Raw genomic sequence first — 13,751 nt, 5'->3', positions numbered from 1 at the left:
TGAGCAAACCCGGGTTGGGGTTATTATCTCTTTTCTCACGGGAGAACCACAGACCTGGGCCTTTCGTCTCATGGACCGCCACAGTCCAGTCTTGGCTTCGGTGGATTCCTTTTTTGACGCGATGGCGGTCATTTTCGATGATCCCCACAGAGTCGCTACTGCTGAGGCTGCCTTACGTGCCCTGAAGCAAGGGGTCCGTCCTGCTGAGGATTATACGTTGGAGTTCCGGCAGTGGGCAGATGACACAGAATGGAACCCTGCCGCACTAAAAAACCAATACCGCTTCGGACTTTCTTCTGAGTTGAAGAACGAATTGGCCCGTACTGGCATTCCGGACAGTTTGGAAGACCTTATCCTCCTCGCTATCCAACTTGATCAGAGACTCCGAGAGCGTAGAGAGGAAGAAAAGGCGGAAAAAGCGGGTCTTTCATCTCAGACCTGGATGGTACCATCTGCTCCTCCTCCGGTTCGGATGCCGTCCACCTTTTCTCCAGCCATGCCTCCGCCTGTCTTCAGTACAGCCCCAGAGCCTATGCAGATCGGTGCTATTAAGTCTGCTTTATCTCCGGAGGAACGCATCAGACGCCGCAGACTGAATCTCTGTCTTTACTGTGGTCAAGCAGGCCATCTGCTTCGGGGTTGCCCGGTCCGCCCAGCGGGTAAGAAGTTGCTTGAAAAAGACTTTACCTCCTGCCATGTTCCTGTGCCTCTCCTGACAGTCTCTTTGTCTTTACAGTGGGGAGACCAACGGGTAGAACTCCAAGCAATCCTTGACTCTGGGGCCAGCGGATGCTTTCTGGACAATAGAGTAGCACTACGGTTCCAGATTCCGCTCCAAGCCAAGAAGAATCCTGTAGCTCTCCGGGTGGCTGACGGGTCTCTGATTACCTCAGGCCCTGTGGTGCAAGAGACCGTCCTTCTTTTTGTTTTGTTGAATAAAGGGCACGCTGAAATGATGAACTTTGATGTGGTGTCTTCTCCTTTGTTCCCCGTTATTCTGGGATTACCTTGGTTACAGAAGCACAACCCATCCATCAATTGGGCTACCGGTGAAGTAAAATTTCTTTCAAATTTCTGCTCTTCTCGTTGTATTTCTTCTTCAAAAAAGGTCTGTTTTTTATCCCCTACTTCGGAAATTCATGAACTTCTTCCTCAAGCTTATTGGGAGTTTTTGGACGTTTTCAATAAGAAAGGGGCTGACAAGTTACCCCCTCATCGCATTTATGATTGCCCTATTAATCTTCTTCCTGGGGCCCAGATTCCGTTTGGTCGAGTTTACCCTTTATCCGAGTCAGAACTTGTGGAACTTCGTTCTTATTTAGATGAAAATTTGGCTAAAGGGTTTATTAGACAATCTTCTTCTCCAGCAGGAGCTGGGATTTTCTTTGTCGAGAAGAAAGACCATTCATTAAGGCCGTGTATAGACTACCGGGATTTGAACAAGATCAACGTCAAGAATCGTTACCCACTTCCTCTCATTCCTGAATTATTTCAACGATTGGCGGAGGCTAAGATCTTTTCTAAATTGGATCACCGGGGCGCTTACAATTTGGTCCGAATAAGAGAAGGCGATGAGTGGAAGACAGCCTTTCGTACTCGTTACGGGCATTTTGAATACCTGGTCATGCCCTTTGGTCTCTGCAACGCTCCTGCAACTTTTCAACATTTTGTTAATGACGTCTTCAGGGACTTCCTCGATATATTTGTCATCATTTATTTAGATGATATTCTTGTTTTTTCTAATTCTTTGGAAGAACACAGAGTTCATGTGAAGAAGGTTCTGGCCCGTCTACGCACTCATCAGTTATATGCCAAAGTTGAGAAATGTGTGTTCGAACAATCATCTGTAGATTTTTTGGGGTTCTGTATTTCTCCTCAGGGCATTCAGATGGACTCGAAGAAGATTTCTGCAATTCTTAATTGGCCGATTCCATCTTCTAAGAAGGCCGTTCAACGTTTTATTGGCTTTGCAAATTTCTATAGAAAATTTATAAAAAAAATTTCTCAAGTCATTCTTCCAATCACTGAACTGACGCGCAATAATCAAAAGTTTGTTTGGTCTACTCAGGCTCAGGAGGCTTTTGAGAAATTGAAAACACTCTTCACTTCAGGTCCAATTCTTCACCATCCTGACGTTTCCCTTCCTTTCATTTTGGAGGTAGATGCTTCGGAACTTGCGGTGGGTGCTGTGTTGTCTCAGAGAACTGGGTTTCAAGAGGATCTTCATCCTGTTGCCTTCTTTTCTCGTAAGTTGGCCAAGAGTGAGTGTAATTACGATGTGGCTGACCGTGAATTACTCGCTATCAAGCTGGCACTTGAAGAATGGAGGTACCTTCTCGAAGGGTCTAAACATCCGATTCTCATTTTTACTGATCACAGGAATCTGGAATATTTACGTTCAGCTAAACGACTTAGACCCAGACAAGCAAGATGGGCGTTATTTTTTAGGAGATTCAATTTTCATCTTACTTACCGACCCGGATCAAAAAATGTCAAAGCAGATGCTTTATCTCGAATGTTTTCTTCTGAAAACGAGGTTTCCTTGGCCCCTGAGACAATTCTAAATTCTAATAACTTTCTTCTGCTTCAACCAACCCTGGTGGATAGAATTAAGGACGCTTCTTTAAACATTTCTGAACCATCGTTACTGCCTAAGGAAGGTCTTCTTTTCCATCAAGGCAAAATTTTTGTCCCAGAATCAATGCGTCTGGAGGTTCTTAAAAATAGTCATGATTCTAAATTGGCAGGTCATCCAGGTATAAAGAAAACTATTGTCTTGGCTAAGAGAGTATTCTGGTGGCCTGGGATGGCTAAGGACTGTTTTAAATTTGTTGCTTCATGTGAAATATGTTCCAGATCTAAGGACTCTCACTCTAGGCCTATTGGTCTTCTTCAACCTCTGCCAGTGCCTTCCCGTCCATGGGGATCAGTTTCTATGGACTTCATTTCCGATTTACCATTGTCCTCTGATTGTTCCACCATTGTTGTTTTTGTTGATCGGTTAACCAAGATGGCACATTTTAAATCTCTACCAAAACTTCCCTCCGCCTCCGAGACTGCCGATACCTTCATTAAAGAAGTGGTAAGACTCCATGGCCTTCCAGATGAAGTAGTGTCGGATCGGGGACCACAATTTACATCACAGTTCTGGAAATCATTATGCAAAGCACTCAAGATTTCGGTGTCTCTTTCTTCTGCGTTCCATCCTCAGTCCAATGGCCAGACCGAGCGAACGAATCAAACTCTCGAGCAATACCTGAGATGTTATTCTTCTTACCTCCAAGACGATTGGGTCAATCTTCTTCCTTTGGCGGAGTTTGCTTATAATAATTCCCATCACTCATCAATTAATCAGTCCCCTTTTTTCGCAAATTATGGTCTTCACCCAGTAACTTTTCCCTCTGCCATTGTTTCTGATATTTTAGTTCCTGCTGTCAAGGACAGATTAACTTTTCTATCGAATAATTTCCAAAGGCTCCAAGAAAACATGAGGAAGGCGCAACAAAATTTCAAGACTTACGCTGATCGGAGGCGGAGAGGCGACCCAGAGTTCAAGGTGGGTGACCGTGTGTGGTTATCAACTGTTAACCTTAAGCTGTCTTGTCCCAGTAGGAAGTTGGGTCAACGTTTCCTGGGTCCTTTTTCTATCATCCGCCAAGTCAATCCTGTGGCCTTCCAGCTTAAACTTCCAGCGTCCTGGAAAATACATCCTGTATTTCATGCTGCTCTTTTAAAACCGGTCTCGATGTTCCGATTTCCTGGGCGTTCGGCTCCCCCACCGCTTCCTGTGGTGGTTGACGGTCAAGAGGAATTCGAGGTGGAAGAGATCCTGGATTCCAGATTAAGAGGCAAACGGCTCCAATACCTGGTGAGGTGGAAGGGTTATGGTCCGGAAGAAAATTCCTGGGAACCGGCATCCAACATCCACGCTCCTGAGTTGTTGGACAGATTTCATGGAACCTATCCTGGTAAGCCTGCTGGTTGTCGCGTCCTGAGGCCGCTCCTTGATGGGGGGCAATGTAAGAACACACGCATGCGTTCCGTTCGGCGCAGGCGCGGTAATGCGCGCCGGCGCATGACGCCGGCGGCGGTCGCGGTGGCGACGGTCGCGGGCGCAGGAACGTAGGCGGAAACGCCTGTGACGGACGCGCTGACATCAGTTCCGCGACGTCAGCGTGAGGACGCTAGTTTGGCGCCAAAAGATATGCATTTAAACCAGATCCAGACTGACATGCATTGCCTGGTTATTAGGTTTATTACTGAAACCCTAGCATCTCTTACTTCTTGAATTGCCTGTTGTGACCCTGCCTGAACCTGGACTACGATTTCTGCTGCCTGCCTCGACTCTTCTGCCTGTCTTATCGTTACGAACCTCGCTGCCTGCCCTGACCTCGGACTTCTTGACTACGGCCTTGTCTCATCCTCTGTACCGCGTTTGATAGTCTCATTGGCTACTCTCCACAACCCTGCTCCCTGTTCCACTCCAGGTGGGTAGTGGTTGTGTTTGGCGCTTGTGAGTTCAAGATCTTCAGCTCCAGCTCCTTCTCCGCCTGGATCATACCGGTAAGCCTGACACAACCCGCAGGGTACCGCAGGTTTTTGCGGGTAACCAGCGGGTACCCGACCCGCTGCAGGACTCTAAGCTGCTGAATAAAAAGCTAAATAACTCAAAAAACACAAAGAATAGAAAAAGAAAACCAATTAAAATTGTCTCCGAATATCACTCTCTACTGCATACTAAAAGTTAACTCAAAGATGAACAACCCCTAAGATATTATTAATGGGGTTTCCCTTATCCAGAAATCTCAGAATTATAGGAAGAGCATTTCTCAGTCCATTTTAAGCAAATAATTGATCTTTTTCTAATAATTTCCCTTTTCCCTGTAAATAATAATAATAATAATAATAATAGTAGTATATTGTGCTAATCTTAACTAAGCTGCAAGAATCCATGATTTGGTGGCAAAATACAGTGAAACCTCAATTGAGTTTCCTGCATTTATACCGTTTATTGTGGACCGACCAACTTAGATTACATACACTGGGATGTTTCCAAAAAAGGCCATTCGTTGTGAATATTATTCATAGTGAAATAGAGTTTTATAATACTAACCAAATGTATATTTTACCATGATACTGTCTATAAATAGTCAATTCCAATTAGCCTGTACAATATTTACTGTGTTAATGACAAGAGTTAAGCATTGCAGCATTAATGTGCAAGAAAACTTCCAGTCATATGTACAAATAAGTGATTTGTGCATAATTGTATGAGGGGGTGACTATTTACAGAAAAAAACCATGGCGAAAAAACTATGCATCTGCTTCGAATTTTAAACCTCTCTATTTCACTAATAATAACATTTACACAGGACAAACTGCCATTTTCGGGATCATCAGGACTACATTTTCGCGTAAAATCCAGAAAAAAACATGATGTAAATTCAGGGAAAAGCACTTAGAGAAATGCATTATAAATTGGTGGAACCGCAACAAAAATGTTGTAAAATGTGGGAAAACAAACTCAGGAGGATGTAAAATTGATGTTTCACCGTATTAAAACCTGCAAAAAGCCAAGTCTCAAACTGAACACTTACACACATGATTTTAAAACTCTGGACAACTGAGCCAATACTCTTTTTTTTTTTTTGTTGCTGTGAACGGATTATCCAGATCACAGATTCCTTCTCCAGAATGACTTACGACTGGAAAAAGGTTTTGGCTGTTGACTGTATGCATGCCATTCCCACATAATGGAAAGTGATCAGTGAACAATACCCACTTATTTGTGCAACTAAAACTCATGACAAAACCAGGATTAACTTTCAAAAGACTCCTTCAGATACAACTGATAATTATATCCGATTACTATTTTGCAAAATAGAAAAGCAAGATATACACTGATAAATGGGCATACTGTAAAATAATACAATACAATGAACACGGCTTGTTAAACACACAAATCCCCATATTCTTCTCACTGACAAACTTCAAGCTACCATTTAGTGTATAATCTTATAACATTTATGTAATTTCTAGCAAAGTGCATAACCTTGCACTTAGCAATAGTGATGAGCCAATCTGTCCTGTCTCGCCCAAATGCACAAAACTGCTGAAAAATTAGTGAAACGCATATCCGAAAATGTATCCTTGATTCAGTGCATCCAAACACTATCATCTTCATGCTGTTAAGTCAGTGGCAGATTTTGCCTGGCCTATTTGGATAACACCAGCGTGAATCAGCAATTTGCAGTACACTACTATCAGTGTGGTTGGTTGTTTGCACATGCAGTAGGAAAGGTTAAGTCGAGGAAGCACACTAAGAACAACATTTGAAAACAATCACGGCAGGTTTCCCACGTAAGAAAAAGCTATGCTAAATTATAAAATTCAGGGAACTCTATCTGTACAACTTTTTAAACAGAATGCAGTTTTAAAAAGCAGAGAATTGTAGCATATCTGGTTTGACTAATACAGTAGAACTACAACTAATTTAAGGGAAAACTATACCCCTAAACAATGTTGCTGTCTGTAAAAATATAATGCATAAAACAGCTCATGTGTAAAACCCTGCTTCATGTAAATAAACCATTTTCATAATAATATACTTTTCTAGTAGTATGTGCCATTGGGTAATCATAAATAGAAAATTGCCATTTTAAAAAATAAGGGCCACCCCCTGGGATTGTGTCATTCACGGTGCACACAAACATACCAAACATGTTAGGTCACATGAGCCAATTAACAGACAGAGTTGCGTCTTTTGCTTCCACACTTCTCCCTGTTACAGTTAGAGCTGCAGTATTTCTGGTCAGGTGATCTCTGAGGCAGCACACAGACCATCACAAAATGGTGGCTCAAGGCAAGAGATATACATTTACTTAAATATATATACCAGTTTGATAAATTTCTTTAATATGCCACTTAATATGATATAAACTATCTGTTGCTTAAGTATTCATTTTGGGGATATAGTTTTCCTTTAACCACAACAGCAAATTAATCCTGCGAGATTAACTGAACACATTCTATAAAGATCCCTCTCAACAGTTTTTTCTTGTGCATTCCAACGAGCAGAAACATCTGGAATATCTACAGCCAGCAGCTGTAGACATGGAAAAAATAAGAAATATTTCTCGTAAACAACCTATTTAAGGGAAAATCAAATGAAAACATCCGGCTTAACAAACAGTGTTTTTACTTTAAGTAAGGATCTCATCTTACCTTTCGTCCGGTTGATTTTTCAACCATGATGTTGCAGTCGCTATCTGAATTCTCACTTGGGGTGGCTTTTGAGGATAATGTTTTGGGCATCTTATTATTGTTAGCTTTCCACTCTGCTGATCAATTTGAACATTGTGCACCTTAAAAACAAACAAAAAAAAAATTTTGAGCAAAAAAAAAGAGGTTCATTGTTTAACCTGTAAATTACATTTCCTTGAGGTTAACCAAAAAAATTTGTTTTCAGCTTTAAAGGAACCCCAGGTAAATAATGTACCTTGCTTGAGTCATGTTGATAGGTATGGTACTGAAGCAGGCAGCCTCACAGAGGGACTTGAAAATTGAATAAGAAATTGTCAGATAGAATTTCTGAGATGATTCTCAGGTCTATAGTGGTGTTCAGTGAAACAGACTGCTTGCACGGTTACACACTGTGGGCTACGCCCTTTGTCATTTCTGATTAAACAAATTAAACCTACTATGTCACCTGGCAGTTATGTGTTTGCCAAGAGAATATGCACTATAAGGGCTCTTATACATGGGCGTGTTTTTTTTTAAAAAAAATTTTTATGCATTTACAAACGCATGCTAAGCATGTAAAAATGCATATATTGCTTTGTGTGTGGTTTTTGTCAGTTCCAAACACAAGCCTCTAGTTTACTGGTTGTCAGATTCAAGAAAATGCAGCATGCAGAGTCTTGAAAAAACACGATGAAACGCTAATGGAATAAAACGCAACTCTGAACACTCAGGAGTAAAACCCAGAAGAATACAATGGAATCAATTAGCTAATGCATTTAGATACACTCAAACATGTGTCTCAAACACACCTATTTGTAGACGTTTCTTTGATATTAATAGACTGCTAATACCAATTAACAGAATCCTGGCAGTTACCGTTGTTGAAACTATGGGCCTTTAAACACTATGAGCTGAACAAAGCTGCTCCTGAGAAGCTTGCCTCTTGCAGCTAGGGTTGCCACCTTTTCTGGAAAAAAATACCGGCCTTCCTATATATTTATCTTTTTTCCCTATTAATAACATTGTGACCAGCCATCATTTTTACCGGCCAGGCTGGTAAAATACCGGCCAGATAGCAACCCTACTTGCAGCAGTGAGTGACCAATTACAAGGGATGGTAAAAAGCCACTTCTGTTAACTTTGAAAGCCAAATTTAGTATAAATGGTAATGGGGAACGGGGTTGCAGGGTTCGGGGGCGCTATGGTGGCTAAAAGGGGTTAGTTTACCTTTAAAACAAAATGCAGTTTAAAAATAAATTCTGTAAGATTTCTTGCAAAGCAATCACGGATAGTAAAAATTAATAACAAACTAAAAGGAATTGTTATGTGGAAATATTTAAACAAGTCTCTATTGCACAATAATGAATATGTTTTTGCTGTGTTAGGGCAGGCTAGCATGGCAGTATTTTCTTTACTAGTAAAATGTAGTAAAGGAAGGAAGTTTCCAACAATGCTAATGGCTTGGGTTGTTACTACACAAGAAAATCAGCTAATTTTGTCAATTCATACAAATCTATTATCCCTGCAAAATATATTTAGAACAGTTTATTTCCAAGAGCCAGTTGCATAAGGGTAGGGGTGGACATCACAATGCGGTATACAAGCACTAAGCAGAGTTGCCTGGATAAGTAGCCAATAGCATAAAGTGAGTGAGAAGAATAAATAACTAGCATGGCACCATTTGCAAACCATAAATTCGGAGATAAGACTACAGGATAGTCACATTGCTGTAACTGCCCTAAAATAATTTTGTATAATAATGTAGAAAGAGCGATAGAAGTGTGTATGTTGATTGCAAGTAGCCTAAACTATAAATGTAGTGCACAACAACTGTATAGTACTCTAAGGGCTAGTCCACACGGGGAGATAGCGACGCGTTTGCGGCGACAAAGCACCGCGACAGTCGCCACGACCGGCGCAGGCGACAGTTTTGTATGGGCGCCTATGTAAAAACGCCTGTGCTAACCACACGAGGCGATGCGCTTTTCAACAGTCGCCTGAAAATGCCTGGCGAGGCATTTTCAGGCGACTGTTGAAAAGCGCATCGCCTCGTGTGGTTAGCACAGGCGTTTTTACATAGGCGCCCATACAAAACTGTCGCCTGCGCCGGTCGCGGCGACTGTCGCGGCACTTTGTCGCCGCGACCGCAAACGCGTCGCTATCTCCCCGTGTGGAATAGCCCTAAGACAAACGCTCATCTTGATTGTATAGAAGCAAGTGTTAATTAGTTGACATGTTCATTCAAGCAACACAATATCCACCCCTAAGCTGCTCCTATGAAAATACATATTCTAAACAATCCAAAATAGGTAAATGTGCTTGTCTTTCTACTCCAATCACTTATGCATTAGGGTATAGACACAATCTTGCCCATCTTGTCCTATTTGGCAGGCACACAAGAAAACATTCTGACTCAGATTTGTTACCCGTGGTAAAACATTTGCATCTCTTAACTTCGTGAGACGTCAGAAAGTCGAAGTGACATATAATTTTGACAACCGACAATTCACTTTTTGCCAGTGAGAAACTGAGCAATTCAGTTTATCATCAGTGGGAAAGCATTTGGAGGAGATTATAAATAATACTCTATAAGAAATATCGTCGTAATTAGGAGCTCTCTGGATAGTTGTTCCCCTATATACGTTCCATGGTAAAGTGATGGATTCTGGGATTAGAAGTCCCTCTGTTTTCTATAATGTGTGGTGACAAACTTTCTGGAATGGAGATGGACTTCAAGTCCCACAGTATGATTTTCAGCCCAATCTAGTCCTGCATGTGGGTCGTCAAATCAGACAAAGACCGCTTTTTTGGACATCGCATCAAACAAGCAGGTCTTATGGTATATGACCAGCATTACTCCTCAGTTTTTGCCGGTTTCTCTTCCTGCAGGAGTTGAAGTCAGATTTGGATAGAGTACTAGGTCAAATACATCGGAGTGTGCTCTCTTTGCCTAGACAATGTATTAGAACTGTCCATCAAAATAACGGACTCCCACACACAGTGTCGGACTGGGACACCAGGGGCCCACCGAAAAACCTTAGACCAGGGGCCCACCAAAGAACCATAGACCAGGGGCCCATTTTCAGTATTATTATTCTTCTCCTCACTCAACCTCTATTCTTTACATACTATAATCTATTATTCCATCTACTGTATTTAGCCTCTTTGGTCTGAAAGAAATAAGGATGGCCATTACATTAAATACTACTTTTACACATATGTATACTACACAAAATCCATGAATATCCTGTAAACTATATCCTTATAAAAGGTGCTTCAGTTATAATCAATGCTCAGTCATGTTATTTGTACCACACGACTCACTGAAATAATCTTCCCCGTGTAAAAAAGAAAAAAAAGTAGTATATTAGAAGTCACCACAGAGTTCCATGACCTGTATAAAAAGTGGTAATGGTACTCAAGGAACAAAAAAATACTGCACTCAACAGTATAAGAAATAGCAGAAGAAATTCCAGTTTCTATCACATCATAGTGATCTTCCTCAGAGAAAAAAAACATTGTTATTTTTTGTGAATGTTCTTCGTTCATTCCAAGTCTGAATTTGAGTTTGACTGAATCTGATCATACATCTTGTTTCTTGTAAAAAGATTTTGATATACGGCATTCTCTAGCCTGACTATACAGCCACCATGCTGGCAGGTCAGGAGATGAAAGATTGGGTTGTCCTGACCAGTGTGTATGTTTTTCACAGATGACCAGATTGCTTAGCTTCTTACCTTTCAAAGATTATTCTACCAAAACAATATAAAGGTACACAAACTTGGGGAAGAACCAAGTTATTTGTACTATAAAGTCAATGCCACATAGAAATATTCTCATGTTTTGCTGACTGTGTAATATCCAGCTCAGAAATGCTCACTGCCACATTTCTTAATGACAATTGCCTGGCCCACGAAGGTACTAGAAGGGTCCAAGCCATTATCAATAAAGCCAAACTAGGGGCAATTACCAGCTTTTTGCCACTTGTGAGATGGGAATCAGTCAGCCTGAAAACCACTGACAACCTCCCTGCTTGCGTTAATTGTGAATATTCCAATGTTGTTAATATTGTCCAATTAGAGACCTATGTATTAGAAAAGCCCTTTGTCCCATATAACTGGATTCACATGAAATTGGTGGGACGGGCCTGAAGGAATCTGTTAAAATGATGGCTATAAAAGGGGGCCACACATATGTATGTACACTCATTTGTATTGTTACGTTCATTCAGGCTGACTGTCGCTATAATTGGAACAGAAATGGAAAGTGTAGCCACAGAGCCGTGACTCCTCTTATCTTCCTTTATGCCAACTGATAAAATTGTTCTAGGAGGACTGCCAATATTTGCTTCATTATCCTTCAAAAGTGCAGCAAGTTTTGAAGCTCCCCTACATATGGACTATGCTGGCTAAGAAATAACAGTGTTATGATTCCATAAAGTACTATGGGCAGCGCTGGCATTATATTCCAATGTAAATAAGTTTTTGTTCACAAAAAGATGGCATGTTCATTTGCTGTGGTTGTACACAATGTCCCTCTGTGATAAAAATATCTACCTTTTTAAAACCTTATATATGATGTAGTGAAATGTTGGTTTGTGTAAGTGCTTTGGGGCGCACTGTTCCAAGTTTTCTCCTATTTCCTTTATACAAGGAACAGTCATTGTGGTTCTATTACTGCCATGATACCAGGATGATGTTCCTCTTCCCAAGTTTTTGGTAGCTCCTCCGGTGGGGTATATGAAGCAATCTTATTGTGATGTGATTGCTATTTATAAAAGTTTAATCAGCCTGATTTTCTCAGTTTTCTAGGTTGGATTGATAATGCAGAAGCTGGAAAACAGCCTTATACTGGATGGATTTTTAAATCTCTCATGGAAGAAACAACCTTGGAAATTATAACTGCTTTTCACAAAGCATTTCAGACCTTTCAAGTTTAAACCTCTATTTTTTGTTCAACATTTGGCTTCCCCACTTAAATCATTTAAAGGTTGTAGACAAAGGCACAATTGTCGCTCTCCTGTATTTCCAGGATTTGGTTTTCTTTTCTTGGCAATCGCACTCCTGATTTCTACTAATCCTCTCCCATGTGAAGTGCATTGCAAGTGTATAAAGATACAAAAAAATGAAACGTGTTGTTTGCAAAAGTATTCAGATTTAAATATTTTAAAACATGCAAATAACAGCTTTAAGTAGTTTGGGTAGTAATTTTAGCCTGCTGGTTACAAGCAATCCAACAGAATCATGCTACTGCCACTTTTATTTAAATTTATTTTTTCATGGTGTGGGTAATGGTTTATTTGCGTCACATTTATTGCTTTAACCAGAAAGACCGGTTTTAATCTCATGTGACCACAAAACATTTGTTTTTGACAAACCCCAATTGTGCTTTAACATGGTTCTTTTGAGCAATGACTTCTTCTGTGCCACCCTGCTCTACAGTGTTATGCATAGGTCTTGATTAGATGGACTCATACCTAGTAAGATGGTAAGAGCTGGTAAGATATTTTGTTAGCACTCTTTTCGGTTTGTGAAATTGTGAAATGGTGGATGGGCTGCCCGGGTGAAAATTAGGAAATCCAGACAAGACATTGAAGTGAATGACACATCAACAGTCCCACCCCTGATGTCACCTGCCTGCCTCCCCATGTCCGTTTTCATAAAAAAAAGAAGAAAGAAAAAGTGGCAACCCTAGGCTGGGTGGGTATGGTCTAGTTGTAAATAGTTAAATACTGAATCACAGAATTTTTGTACCTCTGGTAACATTTTGTTTTGTGCATGTTTTATTAAATATTGCTCTATTGACTGCTCTTCCAAAGTCCGCCCTCCTGAAATTTTGGATTACTAAGTCTTAAAGTTGCCATAGACACACAGATACGCATATGATATTCGGTGTGTATATGGCGGAGGACGAACTGACCGATATCGGCAAAAAACTTGGATATTGGTCGGCTTGTTGATCGGCCAAGTCGGAAAATTCTGATTGGGCTAGTGTTTACTGCTGAATCGCCAGATACAGGTCGACTCTATTGTTACTATTTTGTAAGGCTAAAAATGTATTGTTATTGCTACTTTTTATTACTGATCTTTCTAATCAGACCCTCTCCTATTCATATTAAAGTCTCTTATTCATATGAATGCATGGTTGCTAGGATAACTTGGACCCTAGCAATGAGATTGCCAAAAATTGCAAAAGCTGTTGAATAAATATCTCAAAAACCACAAATAATAAAAAATAAAAATTAAATTGTTTATATTCAACACTCTATCTATAACAGACATTTCTGGACTTACTCATGGCATTGGCTTGCCTCCAAGCCAATTAAAATGACACCGAACGCCTTTACACAGAGGAACAAGAAAAACAAAAAAGGTAAAATTAAAGTTAAAAGAAAACAAATAAAACAAGAAACAATTTTTTGCTGCATTTTAAATATTTATGGGTCATCTGTTGAAGAATGTTCTCAGTCTCTCGCTAAACTTTCTTTTTTTAAACAAAAGGTCAAGTAG

General features: G+C 40.5%; 1 protein-coding gene across 3 annotated transcripts in view; it reads right to left on the bottom strand.

Annotated features, from left to right (window-relative positions):
• The window catches only part of ankrd12.L (ankyrin repeat domain 12 L homeolog), a 76,888-nt gene that overhangs the window by 49,129 nt on the left and 14,008 nt on the right, over window positions 1–13,751 (bottom strand). For 2 of the 3 annotated variants that reach the window (XM_041566361.1, XM_018267886.2), the window contains exon 2: window positions 7,225–7,364. The exons of the other annotated variant lie outside the window; for it this stretch is intronic. In XM_041566361.1, coding sequence (XP_041422295.1) covers window positions 7,225–7,314 — 90 coding nt within the window. In that variant the 5' untranslated portion in view covers window positions 7,315–7,364. The remainder of the gene's footprint in view (window positions 1–7,224; window positions 7,365–13,751) is intronic. 3 annotated transcript variants of the gene reach the window in all.

This window comes from Xenopus laevis, chromosome 6L (genome assembly GCF_017654675.1).
Source record: "Xenopus laevis strain J_2021 chromosome 6L, Xenopus_laevis_v10.1, whole genome shotgun sequence".
In the NCBI taxonomy this organism is placed as follows: domain Eukaryota; kingdom Metazoa; phylum Chordata; class Amphibia; order Anura; family Pipidae; genus Xenopus; species Xenopus laevis.
Note: the sequence above shows the minus strand (reverse complement) of the source record. Positions and strands in the feature narration are given on the sequence as shown.